Source organism: Phoca vitulina, unplaced genomic scaffold, assembly GCF_004348235.1.
Source record: "Phoca vitulina isolate PV1807 unplaced genomic scaffold, GSC_HSeal_1.0 scaffold7, whole genome shotgun sequence".
NCBI lineage: Eukaryota > Metazoa > Chordata > Mammalia > Carnivora > Phocidae > Phoca > Phoca vitulina.
This window is the reverse complement of record NW_022589710.1, coordinates 63,928,851-63,952,205: the sequence shown is the minus strand read 5'-3', so window position 1 is coordinate 63,952,205 and position 23,355 is coordinate 63,928,851. Positions and strand designations below refer to the sequence as shown.

The 23,355-nt window shown below is 39.5% G+C and overlaps 1 protein-coding gene across 4 annotated transcripts in view; it reads right to left on the bottom strand.

Moving 5' to 3' along the window:
- The window catches only part of VRK1 (VRK serine/threonine kinase 1), a 148,184-nt gene that overhangs the window by 38,714 nt on the left and 86,115 nt on the right, over nt 1-23,355 (bottom strand). For all 4 annotated transcript variants that reach the window (XM_032405891.1, XM_032405892.1, XM_032405895.1 and 1 more), the window contains 2 exons: nt 13,785-13,949; nt 1,802-1,857 (listed from right to left, as the gene is read on the bottom strand). In XM_032405891.1, coding sequence (XP_032261782.1) covers nt 1,802-1,857; nt 13,785-13,949 — 221 coding nt within the window. The remainder of the gene's footprint in view (nt 1-1,801; nt 1,858-13,784; nt 13,950-23,355) is intronic.

The following is a 23,355-nucleotide window of genomic DNA, read 5'->3' as shown; positions in this document are numbered from 1 at the left end:
CCAGAACAACTCTCTTACTACTCAATTATAAAAAGCAAAACAACCTAGTTATTTCAAACAAACAAAAAACTGAGGAGGCACGTCACAAAATACGTGAATGGCCAGTAAGCACAATTCCTTGGAAAAACTAATCAAAATCAGCCATCAGGTAAAACTCTGAGACACTACTATACACCCAACACCATGGCTGCGAAGCAATCCCGCCCACCTGACAACCACACAGCCAAGGATCGGGAACGAGCAGGACTCTCCCACCTCACTGGTGGATGTGTAAAATGGCACAACCACTTTGGAAATCTGTCTGGTACTTTCTTATAAATTTAAATATACACCTTTCCTATAAACCAGCAATTCTCCTTTCAGATATTTATCCAAGAGAAATAAAAACCTTGTACAAAAATTTTTATAAAAGCTTTATTCATAATAGCCAAAAACTCTATCAACAGGAAATGGAAAAAAAGACTATGTCTATATAATTTTCTGAGCAGTAAGACTGAACGAGTTAATTGATACACCAACAACATGAATGAGTCTATTAAACATTTTGTGGAGCATAAGAAGTCAGAAACAAAACACTATATACTGTATAATATAATTTATATGACGTTCTAGGCAAGAATAATCCACAGCACAAAAAAAAAATTTTTTTTTAAGAAAAAAAAACTCAGGTGAGTAGTTACCTCCAAGGGTGCAGGATGTAGGGGTTTGACCAGAACACAATATAAGGAATCTCTCTGGGGTGACAGAAATGTTTTCTATTTTGATACAGGTGGGAGATGTACAAGTACATGCACTTGTCAAAAGTATTCAAATTATTTAGTATCTATGGATTTCCTTGTAAAAACTATGCCTGAATAAAAAGTATTAAAAACAATCACTAAAACAACTCAGGTCCAAAAGAGTTAATTCACAAGGGATCAAATATATTCCTCATTGAAAAGAAAGTGAAATAAAACAAACCAAAACACAAAACTTCAGGATAATTCTGATTTCTGTAGCCGTTAGAAAAAAAGGAGGGGTGGGGAACTTATGTAATTTGCCCAAATTAACAGAACCTGTTATCTCTTCTATTATTTAACAAAAACATGTTCTTCACACAGGGTAAAGAACTTTGAGAGGAGTTAGAAATGTAACTCTGTAAGCAGAAAGATGCATAATATATTCTTAACAAAAAATAGTAGTTAAAATGCCTTTTAGTGCACCAGTGTGTAAGTTGACCTGACTATTCAAAGTATGCTTATATCAGACGGGATGCTGTCAACCTTTACTCATCACAAACTAATTTCAACATTAGTTTAGCAAAAAGAAGGTTCAAAGTGATCACAATTAAATAAAAAATTTACTAAAATGGATGGGGAAGGGAAAACTGGAAATAAAATGAAAAAAATTGACCAAGTGGAAGTTCAGAAGCAAATGCAAGATAAAATACAATAAAATTTCATTAGAGTAGTATAGTCTTGTGGGATATAAATAAAAAAGTAGCTCATCTTTTGTAAATATAGCTGAAATAAAAAGAATGAGCTGAGTATTTTTATTCTACATTTGTACACCTCCATACTTTCATTCATTTTTTCCCCAAATACCTGGATCACTCTAATTTAAAAGAGAGGAAATGGACTTTTCGAACTAAATTACTTAAAACTATAAAGATACTTTTGTGTCTTATTAAACATTTATCAAACATTGTTAAAAATGTAGTACCTTATGGTTTCATTAATTCTAGTTATCAAAGAGGATGTCTTACAAAATAAATACTACACCCATTCAACAAAAAAGAAAATCAGCTAAAATATTTTCTTACCACTTTCACAACACAGGGTGCATCGCTTCCCACCGATTTTGAAGAATTCGTATCAGCTGTTTGAAAAAGGGATATATGTAATATCAGAAAAAGAAGTAGCATTATTTTAATTAGCCTGTTACTAACCCTTTGTTAATATTTAGGTCTGTATATCTATAACTCCTTGATAGAATAAATTTCAGTTCCCAAATAGGTGTCTCAGGATATCACTACAGTATATTTCATCAATTTGAAGCCTTTTTTTTTTTCATGATTTAACATATCTGAAATTGGAAGGCATTTTATAATTGCTGGTATCTTCAATAGGATCATCAATTAAGTATGGAAAACTCTGAGTTAAAGATTTCTTTAATTCAAAAGTACTCATGGCCTTTGATATGCTAATGTGAGTTGTGAATTCCCAAGAGGATGATAACTGATGACATTTCTTAAATTTCACAAACCAGGGAACCTTTCTAAGAAGGGGCAAAAAAAAAAAAAAAAAAAAGGTAAGAGGGAGCTAAAGTTCCAAAAAACACTAATTTGGGGGAAAAGAATTCATCTGTATCAATAGTTCAGGCTGTTGGCACTAGAACTTTGAATTGCCATCCATAATAATCGTCATGTGGCTATCATTGTATTTCATGCAAATAAAGCACAGGTGCCCTGGAACACTAAGTCAGGAATATAAGGCTGCCCACATTCATGAAACAAATATTTTTAACCAAGTACCTACGATATGCCAGTTTCTAGGAAATTGATTTAGTAATGAACAGGAAGAAATAATCGCTATGCTACTCTTATGAAGCTAACAGTGGTAGGACACAGACAACAATTAAGTATAAAGTATGCTTGATGGTGTAAGTGTTACAGGGGGAAAACAAAGCGGGAAAGGAAGGCAGATGTGTTGCAAGCTCCTAAGAGAAACCTCACTGACAGGGTGTCCCTGGAGCTGTGGTCTGAAGGCAGTGAGGGAATAAGTCATGTAAATATCTGGGAAGAACATTCCAGGCAAACCAGCACAAAGGCCCTGACATGGAAGCCTCTGCAAGTCTGAGGAAAGTAAGAAGGCCAAAGTAGCTGGAGAAAAGTGAGAAAAGTGAGGTGGAAAGTAACAAGGGACAGATCAGAAAAGCAGCAGGGACCAAACACCAGCATGACAGGTGACGTAAAGCTGTCACTATGAACTGAGAGAGCCACTGGAAGGTTCTAAGAAGAGGACTGGCAAAATCAGACTTTTGATTTTTTAGGAATTCTTCAGGCTTCTTAGTGAAGAATGGAGTGCAGAGGGCAAGGGCAGAAGCAGGGAGGTTGGCCAGGCTATGACGAGACGTGGTAGCAGACAAGGTGGTGATAAGTGGTCACACTGTGGACGTATGTTCAAAGAAGAGCCAAAAGGAGATGTTGATAAACTGGGTATGGAGCGCAAGAGGGGAAGAGGAGGTAAGGAGGCCTCTAGGTTTTCAGCCTGAGCAACTGGAAAAAGGAAGTTGCTACTTACTAAGATGGAGGAAGCTGCAGGAAAAGCTGGTGCTTTAGGGAGCCTTATGCCTGAGATGCTTAGTAAACATCCAAGTCCACATGTTAAGCAGGCAGTTGATATACAAGTCCTGAGTTCAGAAGAATGGTCCAAGTTGGAGAAATAAACTTAAGAGTCACCGACATCAAAACACTACTCATTTAAAGCCAAGACCCTAGGGCATGAGTGTAGTGGAGAAAAGAAAAACCCTAGGCCTGAGCCCTAAGGCATTCTCCCGTTAGACAGTGAAAAGACGAAGAAGGACCAGCAAAGGAAAACAAGAAACCACCAATGAAGAAACCGCAGCTACAGTACCTCAGAGTGAAGAAGGAACGCGAGTCACAAAAACAGCTACCATAGGCAGATGGAAAGGTGTGAGCTCCAAGACACATCATTCAGATGCTGATTAGTAATAAAGCAAGATTAGATCTTTTTAAATAAGCACTTAATGTATAAAATATTAAAATAAGGATAGTATCCCAATAATACGACACAGTTCAAATGAGGAAAGGAGGAAAAGGAAGCTCAATAACTCAAACATTATGTGCTACAAAATATGCCAGGTACTAGGAACACAGTAAGAAGAGATGCCCTGTTGCCAAGAAAGAAAAGTAATTTCAATACAGCATGGAAAGTACTGTGAAAGGGTTAACACAAAGGGCCTATAAACAGATAGTACCTGCCCTAACCTCAGCTTGGGAAAAATGAAACAAGAGAAGCATCACATATGGAGATCAAGCAGCAAAGGGCAGCAGGATGGCTGAAGCACAGATCCTGAGGAAATAAGACTGATGAAGATTAAAGCTACATAGGGACCAGACCAGAGGGAGGGTCTCGTATGCCATTCTCCTATGTCTGGCACTTTATCTCCACCCCAGGGCGAGCCATTCTGGAAATTTAACTAGGCTAGATCACTCAAGCCACAGCGTGAACAGTGGGATACAAGGGGGCAAGACCGAGCAGAGAAGAGTCACTGCTGCAGTGAGGATCCCAACAAGACCTGAAAATGACAGGCACCAAGACAGGGTCAGCAAAGACTAAGAGAAAGCGCAGAGTTAAAGCTGCAGGACTAGACGAAGTACTAGGGTCACTGGTGAAGGAAGACTTGAGAATGCCTTCCAGTGTCTGGCTTGATATACGCCTCTCCTGGTCACGAGAGAGCCGGCAGGCATCCACGGAGAGCGCCCTGTAGGCCCCTGGCCGTGGGCCTGCACTCAGGAGATCAGGTCCCAGGCTACAGATAAGAGATGGGGAAGTGGACAGTAAAAAGACATCAAGAGCAGCCATGAAATCGATGAGAGAACTCAGAGAGAACACATGGAAGGAAAAGTGAGCCAAGGAAGGAAAGCTGGAGAACACAGAGGTCGCTCTGAGGATGACCACGGACCTCCAGAAGCAGCAGGAAAGCAAGCGGGGACATGTTCCCGTGAAAGACACCGGAGCAATCTTTCCAAGAAGGAAACATAAACAGTAGCAAATGCTGCAGAAAATATCCGAAGAAAATTCAAAAGCAATCTTTTTAATTCGTCAGTAAAAACCGTTGATGATCTTGAATATGGCTGCTTTTGTGTATCAGTGGGCACAGAGAGACAAACTGGAGGCAGCAATACTAAAGCAAATCCAGACTGATCAATCCAGCTTTACAAAAGCCAAGCTTTATTACAGAAATCTGTCAAATCATTGAATATTAAAAATAGTACTCAGGGGGCGGAGCAAGATGGCGGAGGAGTAGGAGACCTGGATTTCGTCTGGTCTCAGGAATTCAGCTGGATAGGGATCAAACCATTCTGAACACCTACAAACTCAACAGGAGATCGAAGAAAAGAAGAGCAACAACTCTCTGAACAGAAAAGCGACCACTTTCTGGAAGGTAGGAAGTGCGGAGAAGTGAATCCGAGGCGATATTCGGGAGGATAGATGGCGAGGGAAGGGGCCTCCGTCGGCCGCTTCTGGCAAGTGATAGAGCCGCGGAGCACAAAATCGGAACTTTTAGAAGCCAGCTCCGTGGAGGGACGTCGCTCTGGTGGCTAAGAGGGGGGTGGAACCCTCGCGGGACAGTGTGGTCTCAGGACCCTCAGGGTCACAGAAAGACCAGGGGTGCCTGAGTGCAGCAGAGCTCCCAGGTATCGGAGCAGGGAAGCCGGCTGCAGAGACGGAGCCCAGGTGCGGGCTCTCAGCTCGGGGTTGCCATAAACCATGATCTGCGGCACAGTCGGGCCACTGCTCCTCCAGCAGGGACCCAACAAGCGGCAAATCCGGGAAGACTCCCCTTCCTCCCCGGGGAGGAGCGGCGCAGAAGTGCACCATAGGGATCTGCTGGGTTTGGAGACTCCACACAGGGTCGGGTGCCAGAGATAGAAATGCTCGGTCACAGGCCGGGTGAGCACGGAGTGTGGCCGGAGACCGGGGAGACGGGAGTGACTGACTGCTTTTCTCTGGGGGAAACACTGAGGAGTGGGGCCCCGAGTTCTCGGCTCCTCCGGGGCGGAGACTGGGAGGCCGCCATTTTCACTCTCCGCCTCCAAAGCTGTACGGAAAGCTTGCAGGGAACAAAAGCTCCCGAGAGCAAACCCAAGCAAGTTACTTAGCCTGGACCGGGCGGGGGGGAGCGGGGGGCAATTCTGCCTCCAGCAAAGACATTTGGGAACCACAGCAACAGGCCCCTCCCCCAGAAGATCAGCGAGAACAGCCAGCCAAGACCAAGTTTACCGATCAATGAGATCGGCAGAACTCCAAATAATGCACATAGAATCCATGGCTTTTTTACCATGATTCTCTAGTCTTTCAATTTTTTTTTTAACTTTTGTTTTTTTGAATTTTTCTTTTTCCCTTTTTCAACCAACATCTTATCAATCCCTTTTTTAAAAAACATTTTCATTTTTCATTTTTAGAGTCATATTCTATCCCTTCATAGTAGTTACCCTTATTTTTGGCATATACATATAAGTTGTTCTCTCTTTAAAATTTTGAGATACAGTTTCTTCTAACAGATCAAAATATACCCTAAATCTCTAGTGTATGGTTTTGTTCTACTCTCCTGCCTGATCACATTCTCTCCTTTTTTTAAATCCTCTTCTTTCTTTTTTCAAACAACTTCTTATCAATTCCTTTTATAAAATTTTGTATAATTTTCATCTTTACAGTCATATTCCATCCTTTCATCATATCAACCCTGATTTTTGTACATATATAAGTTTTTCTTTCTTTAAAATTTTGGGAGGCGCTTTCTTCTAACAGACCAAAATGCACCCAAAATCTAGTGTGTGGCACTGATCTATGCACCAGCCTGATCATATTTGATCATATTCTGGTTTGTTTGTTTTGTTCTGTTTTTGTTTGTTTTTATCTTTTTGTTTTTTTTTTTCTTTTTCTTTTTTCTTTCTTTCCCTTTCTTTTCCTCTGGCTTCAGGTCTTTTCTGATTTGTTTAGAGTATATTTTCTGGGGACGTTGTTACCCTGTTAGCATTTTGTTCTCTCATTCATCTATTCTCCTCTGGACAAAATGACGAGACAGAAAAAATCACCTCAACAAAAAGAACAAGAGGTAATACCAACTGCCAGGGACCTACTCAATACAGACATTAGTACGATGTCAGATCTAGAGTTCAGAATCATCACTTTAAAGATACTAGCTGGGCTTGAAAAAAGCATGGAAGTTATTAGAGAAACCCTTTCTGGAGAAGTAAAAGAACTAAAATCTAACCAAGTAGAAATCAAAAAGGCTATTAATGAGGTGCAATCAAAAATGGGGGCGCTAACTGCTAGGATAAATGAGACAGAAGACAGAATCAGTGATACAGAAGACCAAATGATGGAAAATAAAGAAGCTGAGAAAAAGAGAGATAAACAACGACTGGATCACGAGGGCAGAATTCGAGAGATAAGCGATACTGTAAAACGAAACATTAGAATAATTGGGATCCCAGAAGAAGAAGAAAGAGAGAGAGGGGCAGAAGGTATATTGGAGCAAATTATAGCAGAGAACTTCCCTAATCTGGGGAAGGAAACAGGCATCAAAATCCAGGAAGCACAGAGAACCCCTCTCAAAATTAATAAAAATAGGTCAACACCCCGACATCTAATAGTAAAACTTACGAGTCTCAGAGACAAAGAGAAAATCCTGAAAGCAGCTCAGGAGAAGAGATATGTAACCTACAATGGTAGAAACATTAGATTGGCAACACACCTATCCACAGAGACCTGGCAGGCCAGAAAGGACTGGCAGGATATATTCAGAGCACTAAATGAGAAAAATATGCAGCCAAGAATACTATATCCAGTTAGGCTGTCATTGAAAATTGAAGGAGAGATAAAAAGCTTCCAGGACAAACAAAAACTAAATGAATTTGCAAACACGAAACCAGCCCTACAAGAAATCTTGAAAGGGGTCCTCTAAGCAAAGAGAGAGCCTAAAAGCAACACAGACCAGAAAGGAACACAGACAATATACAGTAACAGTCACCTTACAGGCAATACAATGGCACTAAATTCCTATCTTTCAACAGTTACCCTGAATGTAAATGGGCTAAATGCCCCAATCAAAAGACACAGGCTATCAGATTGGATTAAAAAACAAGACCCATCGATATGCTGTCTGCAAGAGACTCATTTTAGACCCAAAGACACCCCCAGATTGAAAGTGAGGGGGTGGAAAACCATGTACCATGCTAATGGACACCAAAAGAAAGCTGGGGTGGCAATCCTTATATCAGAAAAATTAGATTTTAAACCAAAGACTGTAATAAGAGATGAAGAAGGACACTATATCCTACTTAAAGGGTCTATCTAACAAGAAGATCTAACAATTGTAAATATCTATGCCCCTAACATGGGAGCAGCCAATTATATAAGGCAATTAATAACAAAAGCAAAGAAACACATTGACAACAATACAATAATAGTGGGGGAATTTAACACCCCCCTCACTGAAATGGACAGATCGTCTAAGCAAAAGATCAACAAGGAAATAAAGACTTTAAATGACACACTGGACCAAATGGACTTCACAGACATATTCAGAACATTCCATCCCAAAGCAACGGAATACACATTCTTCTCTAGTGCCCATGGAACATTCTCCAGAATCAATCACATCCTAGGTCATAAATCAGGTCTCAACCGGTACCAAAAGACTGGGATCATTCCCTGCCTATTTTCAGACCACAATGCTTTGAAACTAGAACTCAATCACAAGAGGAAAGTCGGAAAGAACTCAAATACATGGAGGCTAAAGACCATCCTACTAAAGAATGAATGGGTCAACCAGGAAATTAAAGAAGAATTTAAAAAATTCATGGAAACCAATGAGAATGAAAACACAACTGTTCAAAATCTTTGGGATGCAGCAAAGGCAGTCCTAAGAGGAAAGTATATAGCAATACAAGCCTTTCTCAAGAAACAAGAAAGGTCTCAAGTACACAGCCTAACCCTACACCTAAAGGAGCTGGAGAAAGAACAGGAAATAAAGCCTAACCCAGCAGGAGAAGAGAAATAATAAAGATCAGAGCAGAAATCAATGAAATAGAAACTAAAAGAACAGTAGAACAGATCAACGAAACTAGGAGCTGGTTCTTTGAAAAAATTAACAAGATAAACCCCTGGCCAGACTTATCAAAAAGAAAAGAGAAATGACCCAAATCAACAAAATCATGAATGAGAGATTACAACCAACACCAAAGAAATACAAACAATTATAAGAACATATTATGAGCAACTCTATGCCAGCAAATTAGATAATCTGGAAGAAATGGATGCATTCCTAGAGACCTAAAAACTACCAAAACTGAACCAGGAAGAAACAGAAAACCTGAACAGACCTATAACCACTAAGGAAATTGAAGCAGTCATCAAAATTCTCCCAACAAACAAAAGCCCAGGGCCGGATGGCTTCCCAGGGGAATTCTACCAAACATTTCAAGAAGAATTAATACGTATTCTTCTGAAACTGTTCCAAAAAATAGAAATGGAAGGAAAACTTCCAAACTCGTTTTATGAGGCCACCATTACCTTGATCCCAAAACCAGACAAAGACCCCATCAAAAAGGAGAATCACAGACCAATATCCTTGATGAACATGGATGCAAAAATTCTCACCAAAATACCAACCAATAGGATCCAACAGTACATTAGAAGGATTATTCACCACGACCAAGTGGGATTTATCCCTGGGCTGCAAGGTTGGTTCAACATCCACAAATCAATCAATGTGATACATTAATAAAAGAAAGAACAAGAATCATATGATCCTCTCAATAGATGCAGAAAAAGCATTTGACAAAGTACAGCATCCTTTCTTGATCAAAACTCTTCAGAGTATAGGGATAGAGGGTACATACCTCAATATCATAAAAGCCATCTATGAAAAACCTACAGCGAATATCATTCTCAATGGGGAAAAACTGAGAGCTTTCCCCCTAAGGTCAGGAACGCGGCAGGGATGTCCACTATCACCACTGCTATTCAACATAGTACTAGAAGTCCTAGCCACAGCAATCAGACAACAAAAAGAAATAAAAGGCATCCAAATCGCCAAAGAAGAAGTCAAACTCTCACTCTTTGCAGATGATAGGATACTTTATGTGGAAAACCCAAAAGACTCCACCCCAAAACTGCTAGAACTCATACAGGAATTCAGTAAAGTGGCAGGATATAAAATCAATCCACAGAAATCAGTGGCATTCCTATACACCAACAACAAGACAGAAGAAAGAGAAATTAAGGAGTCGATCCCATTTACAATTGCACCCAAAACCGTAAGATACCTAGGAATAAATCTAACCAAAGAGGCAAAGGATCTGTACTCAGAAAACTATAAAATACTCATGAAAGAAATTGAGGAAGACACAAAGAAATGGAAAAACGTTCCATGCTCATGGATTGGAAGAACAAATATTGTGAAGATGTCAATGTTACCTAGAGCAATCTACACATTCAATGCAATCCCCATCAAAATACCATCCACTTTTTTCAAAGAAATGGAACAAATAATCCTAAAATTTGTATGGAACCAGAAAAGACCCCGAACAGCCAGAGGAATGTTGAAAAAGAAAAGCAAAGCTGGCGGCATCACAATTCCGGACTTCCAGCTCTACTACAAAGCTGTCATCATCAAGACAGTATGGTACTGGCACAAAAACAGACACATAGATCAGTGGAACAGAATAGAGAGCCCAGAAATGGACCCTCAACTCTATGGTCAACTAATCTTTGACAAAGCAGGAAAGAATGTCCAATAGAAAAAAGACAGTCTCTTCAACAAATGGTGTTGGGGAAAATTGGACAGCCACATGCAGAAGAATGGAACTGGACCATTTCCTTACACCACACACAAAAATAGACTCCAAATGGTTGAAAGACCTCAATGTGAGACAGGAGTCCATCAAAATCCTAAAGGAGAACACAGGCGGCAACCTCTTCGACCTCAGCCGCTGCAACTTCTTCCTAGAAACATCGCCAAAGGCAAGGGAAGCAAGGGCAAAAATGAACTATTGGGACTTCATCAAGATAAAAAGCTTTTGCATAGCAAAAGAAACAGTCAACAAAACCAAAAGACAACCTACAGAATGGGAGAATATATTTGCAAATGACATATCAGACAAAGGGCTAGTCTCCAAAATCTATAAAGAACTTATCAAACTCAACACCCAAAGAACAAAGAATCCAATCAAGAAATGGGCAGAAGACATGAACAGACATTTTTCCAAAGAAGACATCCAAATGGCCAACAGACACATGAAAAAGTGCTCAACATCGCTCAGCATCAGGGAAATCCAAATCAAAACGTCAATGAGATACCACCTCACACCAGTCAGAATGGCTAAAATTAACAAGTCAGGAAACGACAGATGTTGGCGGGGATGCGGAGAAAGGGGAACCCTCCTACACTGTTGGTGGGAATGCAAGCTGGTGCAACCACTCTGGAAAACAGTATGGAGGTTCCTCAAAAAGTCGAAAACAGAGCTACCATACGATCCAGCAATTGCACTACCGGGTATTTACCCCAAAGATACAAATGTAGGGATCCGAAGGGGTACGTGCACCCCGATGTTTATAGCAGCAATGTCCACAATAGCCAAACTGTGGAAAGAGCCAAGATGTCCATCGACAGATGAATGGATAAAGATGATGTGGTATATATATACAATGGAATATTATGCAGCCATCAAAAGGAATGAGATGTTGCCATTTGCAATGATGTGGATAGAACTGGAGGGTGTTATGCTGCGCGAAATAAGTCAATCAGAGAAAGACATGTATCATTTGACCTCACTGATATGAGGAATTCTTAATCTCAGGAAACAAACTGAGGGTTCCTGGAGTGGGGGGTGGGGTGGGAGGAATGGGGTGGCTGGGTGATAGACATCGGGGAGGGTATGTGCTCTGGTAAGCGCTGTGAATTGTGCAAGACTGTTGAATCTCAGATCTGTACCTCTGAAACAAATAATGCAATATATGTTAAGAAAGAAAAAAAGAAGATAGCAGGAGGGGAAGAATGAAGGGGGTGAAATCGGAAGGGAGGACGAACCATGAGAGACGATGGACTCTGAAAAACAAACTGAGGGTTCTAGAGGGGAGGGGGGTGGGAGGATGGGTTAGCCTGGTGATGGGTATTAAAGAGGGCACGTTCTGCATGGAGCAATGGGTGTTGTGCACAAACAATGAATCATGGAACACTACATCAAAAACTAATGATGTAATGTATGGTGATTAACATAACAATAAAAAAATTTTAAAAAATAGTACTATTAGATGGCACTTTCTAATGATAAATATAAATACCAATAAAATAGCAGAAATGCAATGCGAGTTGCAAATGTTCCAAAGGTTAAAAAAGCAAATTAACTAATACAAAATGAAGAACCTACTTGCTTCAAGTTCCCATTCCGAACATGGGATATCCTAAGTCCACACATTCTGCAGCATAAACAGCTTATAGAATCTACCATCGCTAACCCACAAGGTCAAAACCTATATACCTAGCCAACACAGCCGCTAACCTTTCTTGGTTTATGAGGATTTTCACCTTAACAGATAGCCTAGTTTACTAGAAGAGGCTTGGCCCTGAACAAACCTAAAGAATCAATACCTGTCTCCCAAAGGCAGATGCAGCTGACCTAGAGAAATCTACAACATACAACAGAGTACTAGGCTTCAAGCTATCTCACGAACACACCCCTAGAGGCTGCAGCTAACCCTACACCCCGCTGGTCCTGGAGGAGTTGGAGTCGGACCCTCCTGAGTAAGAGCTCTTGATCTCCACCAGTGGCTCTCACACGTCAGCATGCATCTGAATCACCTGGGAGACTTGTTCAGTCGCATTACTGGGCCCTCTCCCTACGTACAGCATCTGATTCCTAGGCCCAGAGTAGGACCCAAGAATCTCAGAGCTAAGAAGTTTCCGCTACTAATGCTGACCTAGTAACTAATATTAGTATCCTGAGTAAGATGTTGCTTGAAAGAAAAAAGGGTTCCTTTACTAAAAATAAAATTTTATAAACCTCATGGCAGAAATTAAATAATTAAGTAAATAACTAAATCGAGATTAGAGGTGGAATAAGGGCCTATCATGGAAAAGTTAGAAAGAAATTTCAAAAGCAAACATGATAGTAGGAAGGGAAAAATGAAGAGGGGGAAATCGGAGGGGGAGACGAACCATGAGAGACTATGGACTCTGAGAAACAAACAGGGTTCTAGAGGGGGGGGGGTGGGGGTTGGGTTAGCCTGGTGATGAGTATTAAAGTGGGCACGTACTGCATGGAGCACTGGGTATTATACACAAACAATGAATCATGGAACACTACATCAAAAACAAATGATGTAATGTATGGTGATTAACATAACATAATAAAATAAAATTTAAAAAAAAAAGCAAACCTGAAATATACTGTATCACTATTAATACTCTGGGTGAAGCGGTCACCTTTAGAAGCAATCAGGTAAAATATTTTTATATCAACAATTTCGTTAGCCTATAGAACTCAGGGTTCCACATAGGTCCCTCAAAATTTCAGGCTAAGTATCTTAACTAATAGCACATTTAATCAGGCCTAGTATGTAATTTTTAGGTCATTCTCTCAATTCCACTACAATGACTACAAGGGTTATATAGAAAGAAAAAAAAATCCATACCTGTTATCTGAAAATCTCCAAATTAAACCAAAACAGAGGGAATAAAATCCCAACTGAGTGGAGGTGGGGAAAGAAAGATGGCCATGGCTTTCTCCGGGTCTCAGAAGAGTTAAGATTATACAGAATCTCTTAAAAATCTAAAGGATAATAAAATTAAATCTAAAGGATAATATCACCCTCTCTTTCTACTGTGACTAAATCAACTACCGTTTTTTCCACTCCTGTGTCATTGATGCATCTTTGCCAAATCATACAGTATTAAGTTGAATGTAGATAACTAGGAACATCCTGGAAAAGCTCCTAACTGAGAAACTATTTTGATAAGAAACACATAAATCTTCGGACTGGTATACTTACCAAGATATATACAGCCGAAGCCACCCTGGCCAACGGGCGATCCTAGTTTCCACTCCTTCTTCGTCATATCAGTGATTATCTCCCCAGCTGCAAAGTGCTCTGCAAGTCGTCTCTTTCCAGGGCCCTGTCTTCCAGCTTGAGCTGCTTTTACACGAGGCATTTTCACTATAAAATGAAAGAAAGCGACACTCAGAATTCTAATCCTCAAAATGCTGAAAACATTTTCCACTAAGGAAAGCTCTGTGGTACAAAGGTGCTTTTCAAATGTGGACAAGGATTTATGACATTACAGGAGATACTTTACACACAGGCCCCGATCCACCCTCACATCTCTGTGAAGATTACATTATCATCCCCATTTTACAGATGAGGAAATGAAGGCTCGGCAAAGTTTAGCAAGCTGTCCAAGGTTATGTACCTAGAAAGTGGCAAAGCAACAGAAATCTGCTCTGAGGACTAACCTGGCTTCTGGCTTCAAAGCCTCAACACCACGGCCCACAATTACAAAAGTCACCACAGTGAAGGAGAGGACCTTTCAAAACAGTGACAAGGGAACAGTGGCTCTTTGGTCATTTGGCTTCACAGACAAGGCCAAGCTGGTGACCCCCAGCGCTCCATGCTTCCCTTCTCACCCCTTGGCAGTGAATCTGGATTCACCTTTCTCACTCACGGCCAAGGTTAACATAACATTCAGAGAAAGCAGCGTGTTACGGTGAAAACCGCCTGGGCTCGACTCAAAAGCCCCAGATTCCAGGGCAGCTAGTCTGGAGACTGTGATCAAGTCACTTCTCTCTGGGCTTTAACTGCCCTGAGATGTAGAGAAAGAACCCCCGGGGGAAGGTTGGGGGGGAGGCTCAAACTCTCAGTTCTACACTACTAATTGAAAAAGATTTAAAACAAATACTTTCTCGGGTAGTGAGCACCTGGGTGGTTCAGTCTTAATTAAGCATCTGCCTTCGGCTCAGGTCACAATCCCAGGGTCCTGGGATGGAGTCCCTCGGTCACGGAGCCTGCTTCTCCCTCTGCCTCTGCCCCTTCCCCCATCTCATGCTATCTCTCTCTCTCTCTCAAATAAATAAATATTTAAAACAAATACTTTCTCAGAGGCTATAGTCTGCAACACTTGAAATGGTTGTTCAGGTGAAAGACAGGTTTGTTACATTACATAAGGTGGTTTGCTTTGGAGCCTAGATATTCTAAGTACATATACAAAATACTAGAGGGGGATTTTTTTTTTTTTTAGCAGATCTCCACCCACTATCACACCACATACATAAACTCCATATATGCAAATGCTCTTTATTAACTTATTGGGGATTTTTAAATTTAATTTTTCCTATAGAATACCAATCCCTCTTCATTGTCTAAATCTTCTCTAACAAAACACCTTCAAAATAAATGAATGTGGCTATTATTTCTTCCTATCAAACAATTCTCTTAATGTGTATTTTTAATCATTATAAAATCTTCCTGAATGGAATTTCAGTGTAAACTGTAACAGACCAGACTCAATACACCAGACAAGGTGACTTTTACAGCAATGGTTGTAGACTGAGTACAAGAAATAACCAAGACCAAAAAAAGGAAAAAAAAAAAAGAACGAACGAACGAACCAAGGCATAGCACTTCCAAATACTAAAATGGATGCCTTCTAAATTTACCTCACTGTAACAAATCATCAGAGTAATCTCCTATTTGATGATTTCCTTACAGTAGTCAAGACAATTTAAAATGAGTTAAAAAAAAATCTTTTCCTCTTTCTGCAACTCAAGATAGTAACCAGACTATCTTTTGTGTTTTACTGGAATTCCTTTCCAAAAGTGACCATATTTCAAATGCAATATGCTAGCTCACCTTCTACTCAACATAAACTGCAGTCAACAAAAAGTGTTTTTCCTCCAAATTAAGTGGTTAGCTTTTACTCTGAGTTTTATTCCTATAGCCTACTTGTAACAATTAATGCAGTCTGGAATGACTTTCTTTCCTTCCTAAAACCAAGTCTCACAGAGTCAGCCATCACTGTGAGTCTCCTGAATCCCTGAACAAACCACTGCTTCCAAAGATTTGCTGCTACTGAAGATGGTGGGACTGGCAGTACACCTGTTTAATCTCCCTAAATTTCCCCATAAAACCAAACAGGACAACTGGAGAGCAGGACTCAAACCCGATGGGCAACATCTACAACAAAACTAAGCGACAGTATTCCCTACATCCACAAACCCCAAAATGGGATTGGGTGAAGAAGCCTCAGACAGCAAGATGACCTACGTGCTACCAGCAGCTGTGAGGGAAGCAGCAGAAGCGAGGGCGGTGTCTCTGATGAATCTAAGAATCCCCAAGTAACCCCAGGTTACTTCTCAGAAGCACAGAGACAACGTGGGAACAGCAGCCCAAGCTGGGAAGGGCTGTGCACACCCCAGCAGCGGGCTCATGCGGGGCTCTGCTGGAGGGGCTGGAGCAGGCTGACCTCCACAACTCGCAAGACCAACCAGCCAAAACACTCTCAGGTCAAAACCTCCCCAGGTGGACAAGAAATGGCTGGGAATGGAATCCAAACTGAGCATCACAAAGCTAATACAAAGAAAGGAAAAAGAAGGTTCAAACACAAAAGTGGATCTGTAAGTTAGCCTCCACTGTTTTGGAACACTATACCAAAACAAAACAAAACAGAACAGAAGAGGAGGCTCTAGAAAATGACATAAAGTCAACCTGAACTATACCATCGAGAACTAATTGCATATAAAAGAAAAATAATTGCTTATAAAACTCAGCAACAAAAAAGGATCAAGGCCTAGTCCCGTGCAAATTGAAATTTTTTTAAAAATCCCTGCAGAAAAATACATAAAACATGCTTGCCAAAAAGTTGAGAGCTATGAACCAGTATTTCAAAACAAGCTTAAAAATCTTTATATAGAAAGATTAACAAGAGATCAGAATTAGAAAAACTCAGAGACCAAGCGATAGAAGGAAATAACTAAAAAGTCACAAACATTTGAGAGATGAAAACTAAGCTAGAAGGAACATCAGACTGAAGACAATTTAAACACAGTGACTTAACAAAAATAGAAAGTGAAAAGGAAAAAAATTTAAAAATCAAAAAGGGTGAAAAGATAAACATTTCAAGAGAAAATCATAGATTTAGAATGCAGAAAAAGAAAAGCCAGTGAACATATAACAAAGAAAATCAAAGCAAGGGAACAGAATACTAAAAATGCTTTAATCTAAGAAGACTTTCCTAAACTTTAAAAAAAAAAAAGTGAAATTACAAAATGAAAGGTCACATCTTACACAGTACATGGAGAAACCAGCCCAGGACAACCCGCACTCCAACATCACCTAGTAAAATTACAGAACTCCACAAAAAAGAAAGTATTCTTTGAGCATCCAGGCCAAAAACAGATCTTTTATAAGGAAAATAAATCAGACTGTCATCACTCTGACAGCAACACTTATGCCAGAAAAAAAAGGGGAAGTAACATAGTTAAGACAAAACAAGAACTGAAGATTTTATACTAAGTTAAATTTCAAGTATAAAGACCAGAGTGTTCTCAACATGGAAAAAGGGAATAAGAATCCACCAGAGAACAAGCCTCAGATATCCAAAATGCCTAAAGAAATGTTGCTGTAAGAACTGATAGTGAGCAGTAAGCAGACACTGATTTGTAGAAGCAAGACTCAACAAGGACTATAAGGAGAGGACAGAATATGTAATGGGCATATGTTCTGATGAAGTAGATATAGTACAACTGTAAAACATGGGAGAACATATGCAAAAACACCCAACTCTCCAGGAATCATACTATAAGTGATACTTGGTTTTGTAGACTAAGGTTACTATACACAGAGCTGTGGAATAATGCAAATGAGTAATTATGTGATATTTTAATTCTGCCATCCCCTTGTATCCCTAAAAATCGAGATTCAAATACGAAAGAAAGGGGATACAGATGAGAGAAGAGGTAAGGCTAAAAATGCTTTATTTAAAAATAGTTTTCAGAGGTTATTGTATTTTTTACAAAATGCACTCTTGCGCGCGCGCGCACACACACATACACACACCACCTTTGCATTTCCTAGCCCTAGCCACAAAAAAGCTTAGAAACAAATAACCAGCCCAGTAGTAATGAGTATCTCTAGTATACAAATTGTATTCTTAAAAATACTGTTTCTTGTCAAAGAAACCAGATTTCTTGAAAAGAGGACTGATTCCAGATGTGGAGCCAGAAATGTACAAGACAGACTTGGAACATCTTGTCATTTCTAGGTGTCAAGGAAGCTATCAGAAACTACTAGAGTGATGTCAGATATGTCTAAGGAACCCACTTAGGTGTTCCCACTGACCAAAGATGGGCCAATCTGAGTCAATAAAGATAATAACCGCTATGGATTAAAACACATAAAATGGGTAAATCCAAGAGTTTATAATAGTTAAGAAAACCTAAGCGGTCACCTCTAGAGAATAATAGGAAACCACTCAATTTTGAAAGCTGCTTTTAAAAAAAAAAAAAAGGAAGGAGAAGAATCGAGCATTTATCCTTTCTTTCTTATATGAATTGCACCACTGGGTAACCAAATATTAGATGAAGAGAAATTTCTCCTTATGGAAAAATTTCAGCTAATAAATGAATAAGAATGGTTTTAGGTTAACACCATTTCCACCTCCTAATGAATTAATGGATCTAGACACTGAGCACTGATAGCTACTAACATCAAAATATGAGAGATGTCCAGACATATTATACGCCTCCTGATAAAAGTACATGCCACTACCCGTGAAGTAATCTTGCCAAAAAAGAAAAATAAAAAATTAATAGACCCTGAAGCTGATCAAGCCTATCAATTCACAGGATATGAAAAGAACAGAAGAACATGATAAACTATAGCACAGGAATGCAATCAGCAAAGTCCCAAGGGTGAGAAACCCTAGAGTACATATAATCCCATTTCTTCAACAGATAAAGGGAAAAAAACAAGAGATGGGGGAGAAGAGAACCAGATGCAGAAAGACTTAATACAACATATCCAAAACAAAACAAAATCAGGCAAATCTACACCGCAGTTTAAGGATGCATATTTGTGTGGTGAACCGATAAAAAAAAGGAAGCGATTGCCATAAAAGACAAAAGTTACTTTCAGGAAGCATAAGAAAGTTGTGATGAGGACGGGCAGGTTGTTCTATTTCATGATGTGGGTGGTGGTTCTAACAGTACCTTATAATTCATTAAGTCTGTATCTGCTTAATAAGGTCTTCTGTATTGTGAAATATTTTATGGTTTTAAGCATTAAAACATTGCTGTTCCTATAATTAACAATCACCAAGGGACAGAAACTGAGAATCTTTTCATACTCTCTGAGCTTGTCCAATCAGACGCACACACACACACACGCACACACACGCACTAAGTAAAATCTGTACTTCATTTCCTAAGAACTATCAGTTGCCTTTTGCTTTTTTATTTATAGGTACTTCCTATATATTCTCTAGTGAAGAAATTAGCTCTTTATATTGCAAATAGTCTTCCCTATTTATCTTTTGATATTGCTTATTTTTAGCTTTTGGACTTTATGTCATCCTTGGAAAGTCCCCTCCCAGTCAAATTACTCTTTTCAAATATCTCCCATGTCTTCTTTTAGTTATTTTATGGTTTCATATTTTGCTGATGAAATTTTGATTTGTCTACACTTATACTGGTATAAGATAATCAGAGGAATCCAGAATTTTCCAAATGGTTATCCAGTTTCTTTTCTTTTCCTCAGCCATGTGTGCACATTAGGGAGATCCACAGGGTTCAAGGAACTTAAATATACCATACGGCCTAAGTAAACTAAGGACAAAAAAAGTTCACACAACGTTGTTCTTTCTTTTCTTTCTCTTTTTTTCATATAAAGTTGTTCTGCCAACACCAGAACACCATTTCTTATTCTTCTAAACAAAGGCTTATTGGTTGTGCCCCAACTGGTTGTGCTCCACTCACTCTGGTGAACACCCGTCCTCCAGCTTGCTCTGAGGTCTGTGTCCCAGCCCCGCCAGTGTCCCCTTTCCACATCCTACCACACCCCCATTTGACTTTCACAGCGTTTGGCCACCCGTCTTATTTCCTGGTTCAGGGTCACAGAAGTCTCCTACTTTCAGAGAATATGAGAGCTGTGTTTCTCAATCTCCTTGCTCCTTTTCAGGTGATTTCTGAAAAGAAGAAAGAAGTATTTAACACCAGAAGCCTCTGCTCAAAAACTGTTAAGTTTTACAACCATAAGCATTTGCCTCATTTATTCAGTGACGTTCATAAAGAACTTAAAACACTAATTTGAATTCTACAATCACCTCAATACATTATAGGTTTCTTCTAATGATGAAACCCATACCTACATTAGGTTTCTATTAAACAATACACTGGAGGACACAAACCTCAACCAAATTCAACCTTTCTGCATCACTTCTGCCCACTGGGAGCAAAGCAAATCCACTATTATGGTAGCTTACAGAGAGGTTTCAAAGAAAAGGAAAACTTCACTGTCACAAAATCCATTACATAATCTGACCATTTCTTTTCCCAGTGATAGTAAATGAAATGCAGATGCAAGTGAAAAGCACATCAAGATGCAAATCAGCACTGCCCTTTGCTGAAATCACTCACTGCCATATTCCGTATTAGCATATTCACCAAAATTTAATTGTAAACAGAGTAATTATGGTACTAAAGTTATTAAATACACAAAGCAAGCTTGGAACTATACATATTCAAATAGAATTTCAGTGGCAGATCAACTTTTATATCTGAAACAATACCCTAATTAATAGTCAGCTCTGATAATAAAATGGTCCTGTTTCTCAGATAACATTCCCAAAAAAGTTCTGCTGTGAATATTAAAATAAAGTTTTGTGAAGAGATTTTTTAAATTTCAATAGCTATATTTATCACAATATGGTACTGTATTTAGACAACTGACATTTTTCTCAAGTCCTGGATTCAAATTTGGAATAATTTTCAAGACAGAAAAAAAGCTTCAATGGATCGAAAAGTATCAATTACACTTGATGAGCTCTACAAATTCATCCGATCCAAACTGGGAATTTACAGTACAGCAATAAAGCCTGTTATACACTGGATGGCTAGTCCTACGTTCCCCTACAATAGATATGCACATAAGCTCCCCTGGGGGGGTGGTCACATACTTTTAGGAAATCTTCTTTAAATCACTAAGCTTCTCTGATATGTTTTTAAGCTGCATGGAGACACACTGACTCAGGGATAATTCTGAACAAACTGGACTATTCACCATTCCAACCATTAACATGGTACCTACGGATTCTTCTCTTCACTCAGGGGTGTAAAGCTTTTTCTCGCCCTCCCCCATCTACATTGACTCAGGTCTTTTCCAAACCCAAAGATCCCTCTCTTCTTCAATCAGATCTGATCTCTGAAGTTTTAGGACTGTTCTCACCTCTTATTTTATGTAATAAATGTTCTGTAAGTTTCTAAGCTCCCTGGGTACTAGAACTGTCTTCCAACACATGCAGTAGGTAGGAATTCAATAAATGTGTCAAATTAAACAGCAAAAAGGGGTTTTCTTCTCAAGTATCTAATGTCTAACTTTATGCTTAATGTACCTCACTCAAATGCAATGGACACTGCCCTCCTTCTATAAGCCTGGCAACTGACATCTCTTCCCACTTTCTACAACGACTATGTCGAACCCTGTTTATTCTCCTCAAAACCGTCCTTCCCTTTCTTAACTCATAAATTTCAACAGATGACATCAAGCCCACCTGGGGCATCCATCCTATCTTCCGTCCCTCGTATCACAATTCAGGTAAGCTCTGCTCCTCTACCAAATGTCAGGTCCTTTACCTCTGCCTTGTATCCCATCCCCTCCCACCTTCTTAGGACTTACACTATTAATTAGTCTCTCCCCATTATCATCCTAACTTTCTTCTTCCTTTCATGTAAATGTCTCAATAATCACGTGCCCCTACTAACCTCTCCATTCTCCTCCCTGGCGCCACACCTGGCTCGGTCCAGACTTCACCTTCAGGATCCGCTCCTACTGCTCTTGCTAAGGGCACTGAATCCAAATGACAGTGCACCCTCCCATCTGCCTGCTCAGGAGAATACAACACTGTTGTTCATTCTTTCCTTCTGGAAACATTCTCTTCCTTTGCTACTCTGGTATCCTGGTGCTCATTCTATGGTTTAGGCCATTCACAGTCTAGGTGATTTGGGAAATACAACAAATGAGTAACAGGCTGTTTTTTCAAGGAGTTTGTCCTGCTTTTTGACATACAGTTTTCCAGGGGTGAATTGTGTTAAAAAAGCAGACCACCTACATTTCCCCAGCTTACACCAAAATATACATTTTATAATGTGAAAGTAAATTACATAAAAGAAAAAACATGCTGTTAAATAAACCTAAGATCTTAGAAATAAAATTAAGAGCTTTGAAATTAGGATGGAGGCATATACAAAAATAGAACTGGTTGATATACTTTTCCTGTAAGCTAACAGAGCTCAAGAAAAGACTATAGTCTCGAAGAGATAGTCGCACACCCATGTTCAGAGCAGCACTACTGACAACAGCGAAAAGGTAGAAAGAAGCAACCCAAGTTGCTTCCAACTGCCCAAGCATCCGTGGGCAGATGAATTGATAAACAAGATGTGGTGTATACATACAATGTGGTATTATTCAGCCGTAAAAAGGAAGGACATTCTGACACCTGCTACACTATGGGTGAATTCTGAAGACATGCTGAGTGAAATAAGCTAGGCACAAAAAGACAAATATTGTAGGATTCCACTAATATGAGGTATCTTACAGCAGTCAAATTTATAGAAACAGAAAATAGAATGGTTGCCAGGGTTGAGGGGAGGGGGAAGAGGGGAGCTGTTGTTTAATGGGTACAGTTTCACATTTGTAAGCTAAAAAGACTTCAGGAGACTGGTTACACAACAATGTGAACATACCTAACACTACTGAACTGTACACTAAAAAATGGTTAGGGTGGTAAATTTTGTGATTCTCTGTTGTTATTTTTCCCCCACAATTAAAAAAAGAATGAAAAGAGTTTTATAGACCCAATAGGTAAAACAGAAATAGTATAATACCAATATATTCTTGGTGACTATGGAATCACCCTTCCCCTGCGCATGTGCACACCCACAATTGGAAAAGCATTACAAGTGGTATTATCTCAAAGGTTGTCCTTACGGATGCTAATTACGGGCCTATCGCCTTTTACTGCGCTTTGCTTTATTACGCTTCATGGATACTGTGTTTTTTTTTTTTTTTTACAAATTGAAGGTTTGTGGCAACCTTCTGCATAGCAAGTCTATTGGCGCCATTTTTCCAACAGCATTTTTTCACTTCGTGTCTCTGCGTAATTTTGGAAATTTTTGCAGTATTTCAAACTTTTTCATTATTATTTTATTTATTATGGTTAAATGTGATCAGTGATTACAACTCACTGAAAGCTCAGACAACAGCATTTTTTAGCAATAAGATTTTTTAATTAAGGTATATAATTGGTTTTTTATCCATAATGCTATTGCACTCTTAACAGACTACAGAACAGTGT